This window comes from Callionymus lyra, chromosome 13, assembly GCF_982586985.1.
Source record: "Callionymus lyra chromosome 13, fCalLyr1.hap1.1, whole genome shotgun sequence".
Lineage (NCBI taxonomy): Eukaryota > Metazoa > Chordata > Actinopteri > Syngnathiformes > Callionymidae > Callionymus > Callionymus lyra.
In genome coordinates this window covers 8,908,243-8,925,349 of record NC_141830.1, presented here as the reverse complement: position 1 = coordinate 8,925,349, position 17,107 = coordinate 8,908,243, and the positions used below count along the sequence as shown (strand labels likewise).

General features: G+C 39.8%; 1 protein-coding gene across 6 annotated transcripts in view; it reads right to left on the bottom strand.

Annotated features, from left to right (window-relative positions):
* oxr1a (oxidation resistance 1a) overlaps positions 1-17,107 on the bottom strand; it is a 150,564-nt gene that overhangs the window by 43,580 nt on the left and 89,877 nt on the right. For all 6 annotated transcript variants that reach the window (XM_087805345.1, XM_087805344.1, XM_087805347.1 and 3 more), the window contains one exon: positions 5,835-5,917. In XM_087805345.1, coding sequence (XP_087661471.1) covers positions 5,835-5,917 — 83 coding nt within the window. The remainder of the gene's footprint in view (positions 1-5,834; positions 5,918-17,107) is intronic.

Below are 17,107 nucleotides of genomic sequence, written 5' to 3'. Positions count from 1 at the left end.
TCCGACTGTGCACGAGCCTTTCATGCTGCTGGTTTCTGCACTGAGCATTGATTCTCCCAAGGTGCCATTTGCCTCTGTCTCACGCATGAACTACTTATTTTTAGCTTCATAGCTTCAGCGCTATAGGTCCCAAACCGATCTATAGAGCTTTCTATAGACAGGGGATTGTTAGCGGCAAATTTTATTTCCGTGTAAACTGTGGTTTACTTTTTGAAATTGGAGCAAACCATTGAGAAAAAATCATATTTTTTAGAAACATTTTTAGAGTGAGCTACAACCTTTGCTCGCACACCAAACAAACGACTACTGTAACAAGAGCTGGTTGGATCAATAGAGTAAAAATATCCACTGTTCAGAGGAGTAAACAAAGTCAGGAAGTGGGAAGATTCTGGCAAATATCTGGACAACAACGGGATCAAAGATTTGTTTGTCATAAATAGAAACATTGTTTGTGACAAATCTTAGTTATGCAGCCATTGATCCAGCGATCTGTAACTCAATGAAGAAGCAGAGGACGACTGACATGCTAGTGTAACATGCTGATAAAGACCCGCTATTGACATATTGAAGGATGGGGACGGAAAGGAAGGAGACACCGTAAACAGAACCAGGATCACAACTAATAATGACGGACAGCTTCTTGTCGTGCTGATCGATTATTGTCGTTATTTATCACAAATTAATTGATTCATTATTCGGAATCAACCAGTTTGTGAATATGAAACTTTGACCCAGAACCGGCCTCAGGCTTCTAGAAGGATTTGTATTGATCTAATCCATGATGGATTGTTTAACATCTAATGTGAGGGTCTTCTTTTTTTTATAAGCATAAACCTTTTCACACACTTTTTCTGTGGTGTGATGATGTAGAAACTATAGATATTTGCCATGACCACCTGTGGATCAATATATGTTGTGATTAAATGTTGACAGTAAAGTGAGATTTTCTGCAGTCTGTCTTTAAGACATATGGTACTGATGGAAAAGTGCATACAAGGATTTGTACTACCTTCATAAATATTATTTTAAAAATTCATCATATCAAAGAAATAAATTAAAAAAAAGAAAAAAAGAAAAGAAATTATCTTAAGGAACAAACATTGCATCTTAGTTGAAACACTCGCCACAACAATAAGATTTAAAAAGTAGATGCCATTTAAATATTTTTAACAATATTTTTTTTGCTATCCAATTGGTGACTATGACAAAATAATTTGGTTTAATTAGTAGTAGAGTAAGAACTCACCTTTTTGAGGTCAACCCTCATATTACAAATATTCACATGGGTTTTATACAAACAAACTGAAAACAAGAACTCCACTAAAAATGATGTAAAACAACTTTTTGAAATCTCAAACATTTGGGGCATTATGCAGAGGCTACCCTGAATAAAGGGGAAGAAATTTCAAAGTAAGACATTTATAATTCATGTTTATGCTGGCCGATGAAAAAACCCTGACACTAGATAAACTAAAAAGTGCCATAAATAATAGTCGTTATTGGTGTTTAAACCTGACTTTACCCGAGTTCACATGGGATTCTTTAACAGCAGTTTAAACACACCGTATGAGGGGCAACCAATTGGGTTCAACACTCCATGTCCATCTCAATGCAAGACCACTTGGATAAAGCATCAGCTAAATGAAATGCCATTAGTCGTAATGACTACTAGTCTGCTCATCCCGAGCATTGATTGTTTGCGCGGGGGTCGCGTCAGACATGTAGGACTTAATGGCACTACGATTAGCTGCTCGGATAGTCTGGAGACGTCAAAGCTTTTCCACACTAGCCGTCGTAGCTTCTTGTATTTAGTCTCTTTTTTTCAGGTGAATGTTTGAGGTTTAAAATTCACTCAAAGCTGTGCACTTCAACAAAGACCGGCCCTGAGTCAACACTCACATGATTCTTTCCGTGGTTAGCGTGTTCTGCTCCTAATCACTGATAACACCCACTTCGTAAACACACATATGTCCACAGATGTGTACAAGTGTTTATCTTCCAGGCTGGACAGAGGAATCATGAAAGATTAAACTAATATACTTTTTTTTTTCTTCACATAATATGTGTTTAAAGTAAATTATTAGTAAAAACGGTCAAATTATTAAGTGGGATATTAATACAGTTTTCAGACAAGTTTCCCATTTTGAACAGCTATACATAGAACAACTACTCCAACTATTATAACATGTCATGTGGAAGGCTTTAGGTTTATAATGCTACATAACCTCCACTGATGGTGGCTAGCATACAAGATCATTTGGAAGTAAAAGTAACAGAATCAGAATTCTGTTTATTACCATTATCAGTGCAGGGTTCCACCATTAGGTAGCGTTACATTAAACATGAAATAAAATCTTAAACATAAATATCCATCCATTAATCCAGCCTGTGAGTATCTTTTTGTATCAACTTTTTAGGTACAAAAAAAAAATTAAACTAATAAGTCAGAGCTTTTTGCCTTCCAATTTTTTGGGAAAATTAAAATTCTGTGTTGCATTGATTACTGATATAAGTAATATTACATTCAATAAACACATCGGGGAAGTCCTGAATACTAAAAAAAAAAGAAGGAAATTAGTATTTGGAATTTATTTTCCAAGATAGCCTACAATATATATTTTTTAAATACATTAAAAAAACAAGTACATAGAATGATATTTATCGATTCATCTTTATATAACTAGGCTTTTATTATCAAAAGCAAGGATTCATCTTCACAGAAATAGACAAACATTTTGCATAAAAAAGTGGAAATGACATCCTGAGGTTTCACACATGCATAAGAATACAGAAGTTAGCAACATTGCGAAACCCACAACTTCCCTCTTTCTTCCACAAGCTCTACAAACCCGGAATCCAGGCAGCTCGCCTCGCAACTGCTCTCCAGCGTCAACTATACAAAGCATAATGAGAGCTTTGCTGTGCCAGCTCTGCTGAGAGCACTTGCACGAGTGTAGACAGGGTAAAGTCTGGCCATAAAAACTCAAGACACCAATTCAATGCATGGCAACTACATTTTGATGAAAACGTTTGCTATGAAAAAAACACCACGCAGTTTAAATTAAAGATCGGGTATTAACCATCAATAAACGACTTTATTTGTGCATAAGTGGCTCATTATCAATCATTATAACATACTAATTAAAATCTTTTTATTAAAAGTATAAAATACCATCCTTGGAAAGACCATTGTGATACTTCACATGTTAGTTATTACTCCGCTTTTACTAACTTTAACTATCATCAAAATGCTTCACAAAAACATGTTTAAAGAAAAGGCTTATATCAACAACTAAACTGCTTGTAATTTTAAAAAAAAGAAGGGAATTTAAAGCTTATATGAGTCAAAGACAGAGGGTCAAGGAAGAAGCCAGTGTTTGGCCATCGTTATAGCAGCGAATGTTTCTCTTGATAAGTTACCTAAAAGATTTTTTAAACCATGTATTTCTGCTTCTTACCAGAGCTGGTCCACACTCGGCCAGACACACTAATGAGCAGCACTATTTTTTATTTTTATTTTTTATTCTCCACGAGTATTCTCCTGTAAAAAAGGCAGGATAAACAGATTCAACTTGTCGCGGCGGCGCTTCAAGACCATTTAACATTATACAAAACTGACCTTGGAGGAAGTTTAAAAGGCTTTCAGTCTTGTGAAGATAATCTCCGGAAGAACGGGGTTTGATTTTAATTAGGGTAGATTTGGAGATCTTTGGGGCTGGGAACCTTTTAATTCTGGGATGAATGAAGCACTGTTTTTCTTTTGTTTTTTTTTACATGGGGAAACAAGTGCAAGTCAAAAATAGCAAAACACCTGCAGCATCTGGTGCGTGTCTGGGTTGTGATCAAACTAGCAGCCTCGTTGATGAATGTGTGTGGCCTGATTTTTTTTCTTTCCAATCTTTCCCACTTCCACTGACCTTTCCCAAAGACACTTTGAAAGTGGCGAGTGTCTCACACCTGCATTTGCTCTGCAAATACTTGCATCTCAACTTCATCCAAGACTGTTGTTCTTCCACACTTAAAACTGGGGACGAAGATTATTTTCAGTTCAAAATAGATTTAATTTAATTTAATGCAATTCACGTTCAGAGAACAGTAGGTTGAAGCAGATACAAGTACCAGGGGTTTTGTGCAGTGTTTTTTTGTTTTTTTTAACAGTTGAAAAGTTAAATAAAGATATTTTACTTAGATCAATTTATACGCAGGTGTGGCATACAGGGAAGTTGTATTATATTTAGATTCTATGAAATGTGGTGTTGGTAACACTATACAATTAAAAAATAAGAAAATAAACTAGATTATATTCCCCAGTAAACTCTACTTTAAACACACATGATTGGATGCGGGTCAGCCAATAGCTAGGGCTAGCATAATGGACTGGTGTTATCAGTGTATTATTGGCAGCTGGTTTGCAGCTACTCAGGTCGATAAAAATAAAAGACTTTGAAAGAAGCATGCGAGTGAGAAAGAGAAATAGAAGGGAGTCGATGATATCAATAAGGAAGCCTTAGAGGAAGCACATCATTTTCCTGCGCACGATGGGTGATAGATTATAAAGTTATCAGCTCGCAGGACAAATAAAGAAGCGGCCGCGGCACAGACGATTAGTTTAAGATAAAGCCCTTTTCTCCATCGTTCGACCACTGACAGGACACACAGGTATGCTCGGCTATGCTCGGTTCAACCGATGCCCCGAGCGACGTGTCGGCAAACAGGACCCAATCATCGGCTCTTAATCCCTCCATCCATCATGCAAGCAGACGTCTAGGAAGGGGTGATGTATGACGGAGGCGTGACGGCTGACAAGAGCAATATTGTTCGATGATTGAGACGCGTCTCCCATCTTCTGGAGGATTACTTAATTGCCCAGCTTCCTGGACCACCCCCTTTCTCCCCATCTACCATCTGTTCTAGGTAAAACTCGGAGCCGTGTCAATCTGCAGGTCTCGGACGACTGACGTGATGGTGATGTCAGTGTTGCTTAGGTGTTGAGGTGTGTGGGGGGAAGGGAGCCGATCGCGCTCGAGCCCAATCATGAATCCGGTAATAAAAGCTCCATAGTTTGAGAAAACTGGAGGGTGAGACCACAGACTCCATTAGTCTCCGGGGCTCGCCTCCCTCCTCCTCCTCCGTCCTCTCAGCAGACGAACACACCAGACACAGCGATGCCACCTCTCTCGCTGCTGCCACGGAGAGAGAAGCCGTCTGACTGCAACCACGTTTGGGGGTCATTTCAAGAACACAACAAGGGGAAAGCGGACACCGGTTCCAGTTTTATGCAGGGGGACCAGATCCCCCTCCGCTCTCTCCCCTCCCCTCAGTGTGGCACCATAACTAGATCAATACAAATGACAGCACACTCGGAAGGTCATTGGTGAGCACTGTGGTGGAATGCTCATCAATACATGGTACATACTGTGGAGTAAATGGAAAAAACTAAATCACACATCCAGGCAGTCGAAACCTGCACGCCTGCCTGTCCGGATCAGCTGGAGATATAAACAAGAGCTCTTACTTAGTCGAACCTGATCATGCAAGATGGAGCTGAAATGGATCTTAAGACAGGACTCAATCTCTGAGGCAGGTATCACCATCCCCTGTCAACACATCCGCACGTGTTAAAAAAAAAAAAAGACCCGATCTGAAGCGTGGTCGCCCTCAAAACATACAAAACAGCGACACTACGACTGGAGCTAGTCAGGTCAATAGAAGCCACCAGCGGCAGACGCACACATGAAAGCAGCAACAATAGCAAGGGGGAGGCGAGGAGGGGTAAGAAAAAAGCTAAAAAAATTCACAACAACCTAAGAGAGGGAGCATAGTTGGATACTTACAGAATATTCGATGGTTCCTTTGGGTCTCTGGAACGACATGCGCCTTCCATCCTTCTTCTCGGGGGTCTTCTTCTGGCCGGTATCTGTAAGCAAGCGAGGCAAGGTACGCATTACATTCATGTTCCCCTTCTCCCCGGCTCGTCACAAGCTGCCGTTTCCCAGCCCCGTGGGTAGACAGCTCATTCGTCAACAGTGAGCCAAGCCAGCCAGCGATGTGAGCGGAGAGAGCGCCCGGACAGCTTTTCTCGCTCTCTCTCTCGCAACGCTTCTTCCCTTCGCACTCGATTCTATTCTGCTGCTCTCTCTCTCTTTCTCCCTCTCTCTCTCTCTCTCTCTCACACCGTCCTCGCCTGCCTCTCTCTCCTCCTCTCCATGTTCTCGCTCGACATGCACAGCAATGACAGCTGCTGAGAGCGCTTCACCTCGCCTTCACCCTCTTCTCGCCGTCGACCCTCTCAGGACCAGGGAGGCGCCGGACCACCCTCCATTAAGGGCATAGATGTGCACGCGATACGAGGGTGGATATGGTTGAAAACTGGGATCCCTTAAAGCTTGATGCCAATGGAAAAAAGGGGGTGGAATAATGGGTGAGGGGAGGGTTCGGTTGCCTGGTTTTGGTTGGGTGTCGTGTGGATTAGGGGATGGTAGTCGAGGACTGAAGCGACCATTTCTGGATTTTAATAGTTTTAAGTGGAACGTATTAATCGAACATTATTTGTATTTATAGCAAAATTCAAGTCTTAAACCGAAACTGTTTTAAGTGTCATGTTGTGGACTCATTTATAAAGCAGAGCTTTTGCAAGTAAAGTTGTGCAAACACCTAATCCAGTTCTGCAAGCACAGTTGTACTGGTTACTCCCTCAGGCTTTAACGTGTCAAAGTCAGATCAAAACCAGCTCATTTATCCATTTCATGACCATTGGATACTAATTTAATAACCTACAATACAAGGTGATAACTAGCCAGTCGCGCGACTAAACAAAAACGGCTTGCGCAACAGAGGCTTCACGACATTGTATGATCTTCTTGCGACATCATTAAGATGAAACCCAAGACATTCATTCTAAAGGAAGTTCTGAGAATTAGGTCTTCGTGGATGTCTTATTGGTGGATATGTGGGCGAGAAAAACCTTGGAAATGGGGGATGGGACGATAGGAAAAGATGGAGAGCGCGGGGGGGTGCACGGAATACCGAAGCCTGTAGATGAAAGACTTGGGAAAAAGATGGGAAGGAGATGAAATACAGTGGAAGGATGCTCTTGGGACATTAGAAGATAATGTAACGAACCACTCAAACACAAAGAGCCGGCCATGGAGCTTTCAGCGAAAAATTGTCATTGTTTTCGATTTGGACATTGTACAATTAAAAGGTATTCTTAGAAATGTTTAAAAATAGAAATTAAGTTAAATGATAAAGATCATTCGTTATGACATTGAAGTTGACCTTAGTATTTTTTCTTAACCTTTTTTTTTAACTTGCAATTTTGCGGAGAACGAGTAGTTCACTAGGATAATGATTATGACTAGGATTAGGTGGTGGACATCAGGTATTTCATTGTTTCTTCCTCATCAGTCTTCACAAGGCGCTCCAAGATGAGTCATTCTCTAGTGTTGCTATTTTTGGGGACTAGGACTACCTCATAGAGGGTGAGAGGGAGGGGAAATCTCAGGCGATTAAGGTGTAAATGTCACACTTGTAATGACGAGAAAAGAAAAACAGGCTAGACTAGAATGCCTTCTGTCATTGACGGCGTGAGAGAAAACACAGAAATGCTCTTTTTTGGTTCTTAAATAATAGACATGCATGACCTCTGTGTGGCCAAATATGTGTTTAAGCTGAAGTTAAACTCAGGATTGATTTTCCTGTCAATTGATTCCAATTGATTTATGATTGTGAAAGGTCTGAGAAAGCCTGAGGAAGGAAATGTATTTTGACACAGAATATGGTTTGGGGCAAAAATCATTAAGAAGCAATGGTCTCGCCTTGAATAATTCCAATGTTCGTTTAGAAAAATCTTCACAATATTGACGCACAACATGTTAAAAGCCATATTGCTGCTAACAAATGTTTATATGGTAAGTCTGCAGACATGTTTGTATGTAGCTGTGAATCTACACCAGAGAAGTATAGTCAGAGTATTGATAGTACCTTCAAAGGGTTTTATTTGGATTGTTTTTCTATTGTTTTTATGTTTTTGCTGCAGTGACTGGAATAAATCGTCTCTAATGAGGTTGTTTGCGTAAATATAATATTATGAAGAATAGCATATTTGAGTAAGTAAGTAAGTAAGTAATTTTTATTTGTATAGCGCTTTTCCAGAACAGGGTCACAAAGCGCTTAAACAATCAAAACAATATTCAATAAAGTATATACTTTAAAGATCAAGATAAAACTGATAACACAACAGGAGTTCCAGAAAATCAAGGAAAAGCCTTAACAAATAAAAACGTCTTAAGATGTGGGCAAAAAGCTTGTATAAACAAAGGTATTTAATAAACATTTATAGAAATATGAAATACATTTTAGTCCAGCTGAGCATAAGAAAATCAAATTTGATATCTCTTCATCAAAAGTCTGGTCATTGCCTGAACACATTAAAATAGAAAAAAAAAACATGAATGGACTAGCAGCAAAAATTGATTTGATTTAAAATAGGATTTTCAATTTTTTTTAAATTCCAACAACACATTACAGTGGACATAGAGATTGACTCAAAGGGGACATTGAAGAACAAACTTCCTTTAACCAAGATAAAACATTCTTTCTTTAAGTTGAAATCAGAAGATCAACTTATCACATCACATGCTATATATAAAACAAAGTTGAATTTAACTGAGGGTACATTGTTTCTTGCATTCTTCCACATCATGCTTTAATCCGGTGTGGAAATGGCAGAAAGCATGGGATGGAAGGACGGCCCATTGATTTGCGAAACGCTATGGGCCTGTGCCCACTGTCGTTGGAGATAAGGTAAACGCAGTTTTCTATTTTCAGCACTGAGGGGAAAAAAAAAGATGTCTAACTGGGGTAAACGGAGCCCGGGTTTTATCCAATTTGTCGTTCAACCAAGTAAAACAACATAGTGACCACGGCGTTTAGTGTTGCAGATTCCCATAAAGAAAACTGTCCTCATTAATGGCCTCCATTACAGCAACACTGGGTCAACTGTGAGGAAAGTGGTGTGACACGAACAGGCGCTGAAAGGAGCTGTTGTGTGACGGGAGAGAAAACGCACTTGGTCACAGGACTTCATGCATCTGTGAGCAACTTAACCAAAGCATGTGATTGGAAGTGGTGACAAAAAAAACAACCAGCAGGACAGGTAGAAATTTGTGTAGTTGTATTCATAACGTTTTGCATTTTGACCAAAATTTGCATTACTGTGAGCCGCTAATGCAAATCCACGCCGATTCATCTTATAGTCTAGAGAAGGCTTTTCATTGCAGTTCTAGGAACCCAGAAAAAAAGACCATCACTCATAAAAATAAATCGTGTGAAGAGAACACAACCATGCAGCAAACCTGACCTCCTGACTTTGCTAGAAAGTCCTCTCAGTAAAGACTAGTCATTATTTAAACACTTATACACACTAAGGGTGTGGTGGTATTCTGCGTATCACGTGATACAATATATAGCTAGGGCTGGGTATCGAACTTCAGTTCTTTTGTGGCACCATCCAGAATGCTCGGGTAGAACCGAGAATTGAAACATTCTTTGTCTTTTGCTGCCTGGTTCTGTTTAATCATGTATTGAAAAACTAAGTGAAAAGGCTGTCAGATTAATTTGCCACTTGTTAGCAAGTGTTCTTTTGCACTGGAAGTTATTTAAAGGTTTTTTTTCTGGAATAAAACCACTTGGAGTGGAAATTTACCAAAAAAAACTTACTCAAGATATACCATTTGTAATGTGATTTTCCTTCCATTAGAATTGATCTTGAAAACAGGTATAAAGAAGTATCGTTCATCATCGAAAATGTTCACTGAATAACCAGCCATATTTAATTGCAATGGTTTAGGACCTACGATGTGTTTTTTTTAATTGCCTGAATACTTGACTCTGGTGTTGCAAAAAGTACAGACCGCATGACTCTTGAAGAACATCAACTTTAAAAGCGGCTGAAGCCAACTGTATCCTCTCATCCTCAGTCATCACCAAGATCTCGCAGCTTTTAATTGTTCCTTTAGTTGCAGGGGACGCAACAAAAAAAATAAACAAATGCTGTGAACATTTGCATGTTTATTGTTAATTAAAATTGTATTTTTATTTTATACAGACCTTATTGAAATACAAACTATAAAAAACTATGATAGCAACACAATATTTTAACTGATGCAGTGCTGTTGATTTTTAATGAAGTATCATTTAAAAAAGACAAAAACTATTATCAATATTTTCCTCACACCCCAACAAAACAAATAAAAGCATAATTCCTATTAATTTACAGCTTTCATTAAATCTCTCAGCAGTTAAACAACTGTTCAAATAAAATGCTTTTCAAACATTTAAAGGACGGCCTTTGTGTTCAGTGTGTTTTCTTAATATATTATTTTATTTATTTATTTATTTATTAGTGATACAAAAAACATGTTGCATTTCAACCCTGGCAATCAAAGTTTGAGTTTTTTAAATATTCGTCCTCTAGACAGAAAGCAGCTGGTGATGAGCGACAAGGGCGTCTACACATAATTGCTTGAAAGCATTCTTTTAAAGCAAAAGCGATTAACGTTCGAAACAAAACAATCTTAAAAAAGCGCTCTAGGCATTCCTTAAAGCCAGTAGCAGCAAAAGACTTTAAATTTGATTATGTAAACCACACGTCAGGGTCGGGAAATCTTTGCCATACTTAACAAGCTGCTCTTTTTTTTTTTTTTTAACTGTGCAAACATGCTGTGCCCGAACAATCTGCCGAGACTGAATCACGTCTAACATTTATAGTCCCCCTTATTTTGCACACGGCCTCGACAAAGTGAGGCAGTGGAATAAGAGAGTCAACAACAATCCGCCGACATTCTCATGTGGTCCGATAGAATACACAAGCAGACTATTTCCCGTTGCTCGGGTGTTATTTTTAGAAAAAAAAACCTTTAAACAGTTGATGAAGCGAATGCTCTTCGCCACAGCAACACTGAGCAGGTGCTAAAGTGGAAACACAACAAAGTGTAAAAAATAATACAGTAGAAGCTCCAGATGAAGACCTGTAAGTTAACTCATCCAGGACCTCGCATGAACTCCAGAGAGTGATCGGGAAATGAGTGCAGCAGAGCGCCTACTCAAATAAAACTGGGGTAAAAAGTGCTGACGAGTACATTACGACACTAGGGCTTAAAAGATACGCTAGCCGGCTGGTTATATTCATATTTTAATGTCGAGGTGAACATGGCATCTTTATTGTACTGAAGAGGAGCGAGCTACTTTTTATGGGCGACATCTTATCCGTCACTGGTGTATAATAAAGGCAGTAATAAGCTGAAGTTGCCTTCACTGTGTTAGGCTGGAAGGTATGTAATATACATTTTAATCATTTTAACCATAGTTATTTTATGGTTTACATTTCAATAAACTGTGCTAGTATGTTCACTAATACTGGCTGGTAGAGGGCCGCACTCATTACATCCTCCCCAGGTAAATAAACCATGTAATCCTGCGGGATCCCAGTGATGACTGAGGACAAGAGGATACAGTTAACTTCAGGAGCTTTAAAGTTGATGTTTGGACATTTTGGTTTCAAAGCAAATGAAAGCAGTTACGACTTGGTCAAGAGTCATGTGGTCTGTAAATTCTGCAACACCAGAGTCAAGTAGTCGACAATACTACAAATATATCCTTGATCATACAATATCACAATATACTGCAATCTGTGGCATTGTTGTCCCTGTATCATGATACATATCGTACATGTACAAATCATAAATCAGTGTTATATAAACTGACTCATTTTGTTATTCTTGAATGTAGCCTTAAGCGCAATGAAATAATCTTTGCTCTGTGATTAAACGAGCCATATGCTGGTTCATAACCATAACTCTCAATATCTTATTATTGAGAGTTAATTAGTTTTTTTCTATTAGTATTTCAGTGACTGCGTTGCCGATATTCAACAGTACAAAGATCAAAACCTGAACGTTTATCATCAATACTTTTATCCATGTGATGTGTTCATAGTTTGAAGTTATTATGCGAGTATGTGTCTGCTTGTACAAAACTCTTTTAATTTCAAATATTTACATTCATGTTCTTAAGCCCCGCCCACTGAAGACCCTTATTTTTTCTGGTAATAAAATCTTGTTCACCATAACCAAACCCACTCTGCTGTGATTGGTCGAGCATTGAGGTTTTTCATTCTGTGTCATTAATCCCAAAAGTCTCCACCCCCAAGGGACTCATTGTATAAACAAAGCGGTGTGTGAATACAGGCCGGAGGAGGAGTGAAGCCATTATTACGTCATATCTAACTGCGCTCTCGTAACCTCACGTTCGCCAAGATTTCAGACAGGGAAGAACTTTATAAAGAATAGAACATGGTCATGATGATGGACTTACTGCATCTTGGGGAGGAAGACTTCAACATTTGAAACATGTGAGTGAGTCAGGAGTTTCACACTAGTTGCCCTTTAACATTGCATATGAAAAACCATCCCTCTCATCCGTAATGCTTGGCCGCCCAGCAACGCGATCACAGCAAGTCATCACTTTTGAAATACCAACATAAATAAAGAATTACAGTATTGCAATAGCACCATAAGTAAGATAGGTGTGGCAATTAGCGTGTCACACCAAGTACTGTAGTTGCGTTAAAGTTTATCTGTCGTTGTGCATTTCCTAACTGCAGCTTGATTCAATATTATTAAATATGTAGCACCGTGAGAAAGAACTTCTGCAAGGCAGCATAAGGAGAACTGTGCGATGGCGAGGGGAAAACTGTGCGAGAATTTACTTATCGAGCCGTTGTTAAATATGCATATTATCATATTGTTAACTCTGGCTTTTCAACGGCATTCTAAAACAAGGCGTTTGTGCAGTTAAGCTCGCGTGTTAAAATAAGCATCACCTGACGGCTCAGTAAGCCGAGAGGTGGCCATAAAAATCCTGATTCAGATGAGTGACCTCTTTGCAGAGCCGTCATGTGACCCACAGCACACAACTCCTGCACGGGTGTCAAACCAAACACAAGGTGACAAGCAACATCCGTGTGCCAGCGCTCTGTATCACTGCCAGCCTCCACGGATACAGCTTCTATGAGTAACCTTGCTTGAACTGAATTCCTTTCTTCTTTTTTTTTCTTTAAGCTTTTAGAGTATGTTGTGCGTTGGTGTGCCCGTCCATGGCAGCCGTTCGATCTGCCTTGTCCTCTCATTAACACATTCTCTGCATGGACTCATCACACTCCTGTTGTGTTGCTGATAGTGTGGCTCTAATCCTCGACTCTGTTCACATTTTTGCTCCTCATTCTCCGCTTCAAAAATCAGCAACTCGTCCGTACCGAGGTGTGTCATTGTTAACTCGCAGTCACAGCCATTCGTATTCCGGTGGCGTGTACATGGCTGTTGCCATGGGAACAATTCTGGTTTAAATACAGAAGTGTTCTTTAAAAAAAAAAAAGGGAAACCAATGAGCCTGCCACAGCAGTCACTTCACTTATCAAGAGAGGATTTCAATGGTTGACGGTTTAATCTCAGCTCTGAAATAGATTGTGTTGTTGACTGCTCCTGATGGTGAGCTCGGGCACTGCGTTACAGCCTACTCCCATCAGTGTGTGATTGTTTGTATAGGTAAAAAATATGTTTGGAACTGTATGGAAGTTTATCAGTTTTTTTTTAATGGAAATTAAATATATTTATATGTATACTTGAATTTAATATGTTCTATATTGTTAGGTTAAATTTCTTTTTGATTGATTAATTGAATTAAATTATCTGTAATTTGAGAATATTGATGCAGAAAAATATATTGCATCATATATTGATGCAAATATTTACATCAATATATTTAAATATTTGCAATACAATTTGAATAGTTTATAGTAATCATGCAAGTGATGACTTGAAATGATTAACACTAGTCACATGTTCAGGTCTTGAAATTATTTTAAATGCAAGAAACCGATTTCATGTCATATACTGTATTATTCGGACCAAAAGCGCACTTAAACTCCCAAAGAGTGACGAACTGACAAGTACGCCTTATAAACACCTGAATTTTGGATGTTCGCTAGTATTACTCCTGGAGTTTCACTAGTATTGCTCCTGGAAGATCGCTAATATTGCTCCAGGAAGTTTGCTAGTACTGCTCCAGGAGGCTCGCTAGTATTACTCTAGGAGGCTTGCTAGTATTACTCTAGGAGGCTCGCTAGTATTACTCCAGGAGGCTCGCTAGTATTACTCCAGGAAGTTTGCTAGTATTGCTCCAAAAAAATCGCTAGTATTGCTCCAAGAAGCTCGATAGTATTGCTCCAGGAAGATTGCTTATATAACTCCAGAAAGTTTGCTAGTACTGCTCCAGGAGGCTTGCTAGTATTACTCCAGGAAGTTTGCTAGTATTCCTTCAGGAAAATCACTTGTATTGCTCCAAGAAGCTCAATAGTATTGCTCCAGGAGGCTCACTAGTATTACTCCAGGAAAGTCGCTAGTATTTATCCCGGAGGCTCGCTAGTATTTCTCCAGGAAGTTCACTAGTATTGCTCCATGAAGTTGACTAGTATTGCTCCAGGAAGTTCACTAGTATTGCTCCAGGAGGCTTGCTAATTTTACTCCAACTAAAAATTGGTTTTGCCTCGGACGCTTCCCGTTATTCTTTCTCTCTGCACTTAAAAACCCTCGTGACACACAACTATATTCTCACTAATAACAGCGTATGTAATGTTGGCCGTCAAAAACTATTCCTGGGTGAATGAAATAACATGACACTACGCCTGCTATCGATGCGCCTTATAATCCGGTGCGCTTTATAGTCCGAACAATACGGTAGCGACGTCAGCGCTGTACCGAAGATTTTCCCAACCTAGTTTGTCATAAAGAGGAAGAACTGCCACCATTCTCCATCCTCCTCCTCCTCCTCCTCCTCCTCCTCGCCCTCCTCCACTTGTCACATGCCTTCAACACTCCAGTCGCACTAATCACCCTGTGATTCCTCCGACCGTTTGCTTTATTGCCCAGCGAGCAGTAATTCTTCGCCGTTCAGAGCTGGTGGTGGGCGTGATGCGGAGGTGAGGGGGATTTAGATAGATGGTGGGACTGAAGTTTCACTCGGCGGTGGCCTTAAATCGATCGCCGCCGTAAATAAAAATGACGCGCACATCTGCTTTCACGACCACTGTAAACTCACCAGCAGAATCTGCATCACATCATCATTTCCCAAGGATTCTCTTAATCCTCCGTGGATTTTCCAAGCGAAGGCGAGGGATCGTGGCAAAGGTGACACGGGAGCACGTCTTCATTCCTCTAGGCTGCCCTTCGGAGGCCTGGCACACTGCATCTGAGGCAGCAACACTAACCTCTCAGGTTACAGATGCAATCAATAGCAGGAGAAGTGATGAGCTCAGCTTCTAGAAACACAAACTCTGCATTATCAGATCTGCCAACTGAGCCAAAGGCAAAGTGTCCTGCTCAGGAGTTAAGCAGGCTACTGATGAACTCTAACATAACACGGGTGGTCCTGCTACTACTACATGTTTTGCTACTACTGCTGGCCAAATACATGACAGGAATCCAGTTATAGACATATTGTTATAGGTCAGAGATATTTAACTAAAGTTACAGGAAGACAGGATTTTCAGAAGAATGTCCAACCTGTGTCGATGTTCACCCCCTTTACTACCATTTCCTGTTGAGTATTGTGCATTTATGTATTGTGAAAAAGCCATGTGTCTCCTTAGTAATACTCTTTTCTGACGGACACACACCGTGACACAAAAGGCACATGTGTATCCCTTTGGCATTTGCTTTACTTGGATATTTTTTGTCCATTTTTTGGTGAAATTTTTGATGGGAAATTGCTGAGCTAATTTGTTTGTTGTAGGTTTGTTTTTTTTAATACTTTTAATAACTGATTGTGATGATGCAAAACAAAGCAGGTCTTTGCTTTCGAGAGAATTCAAACGACACTTGCAAGTGTTTTCTGTTTTGATCTCTCCTTGTGCAAGTAAAATGATTGTGACTTTATCCTAAATCTGGCGTATATTCTTTTGAGTTTTAGTTCCAAGTCCATATTCTTAAAACTGACGGTTTTCATGTCAACTTTTTCATTGCTCCGAGAGGGTGAAGTCCATTATATCAACTGACTCCTCTCTGCCGACTATAAAAATGTGCTGGTGTCAAAGTGTCAGAAACTAAAGTTTTATCAGCTTCGGTTACATTCCATGGTAGCTGAGACAGGAAGACAGTGGCAAACAGGTTGAACAAGTCTAAATAGAGTTATGAGAGTTATGATAATAATGGGAAAGAAAAGTATGGCATGCGTCTACTACCAATGACAGTTGTGAAAAAGTACTTTATTAGTAAAGAATATCCTCAATCAAATTTGAAGTACACAAAGACTGCACCTAATACTTAATGTCATAATGTTGTGTTATTGTGATCATGACCTAGAAACACTAGCCTTGATCCAATCAAACTGCCAAAAGTGGTTAATCTAATACCTACTTTATTGAATAAAGAAATTACAGTTGACATTTGTTGACGAAACAACCAGTTTTCACAATGAACGGAAAGAACAACGGAGAACAAACTTGTAAATGACTCAATTCTCTCTCATGTCTGGAAAACTTTGCTATAAATGACCAAGTTAACAGACTTAATGAGGAAGTCAAGACAGACAGTGTGGACATAAATATATCAAGCAGAAGCACAGAAGCGTCTTTCTCTACCGACAACAGGAGGTAAAATGATCCTCAGACCACACCAATCGAGCCGGACCTTAAACACAGTTATGCAGAACATAAGAGGGTGGAGAGTGCTTGAGGTACTCGAGCTGCCGTATATATCCCCACAGGAAACGGTATTTACATGCAGGGCGACAGACGTGCCGATGCAAACAGCTCAAGGACTTTGTTTAAGAAACGAAGGTGATTACGATCATCTATTACAGGTGCTGGGAGCCATCAGCAGATTGCAGTTTTAGAATCGTCCGAGGTAATTGCGGATGGTGTAATTGGTAGTGTCAGGCTTCAGGGCGACGGCTAACAGTGACTAATACCGTAAATACCCCGGGGACGGACGGCGGCACTGGGAGTTCAATGTCAAACCTGCCGGACGGACCTGGTCCTTCACCGTGAGGC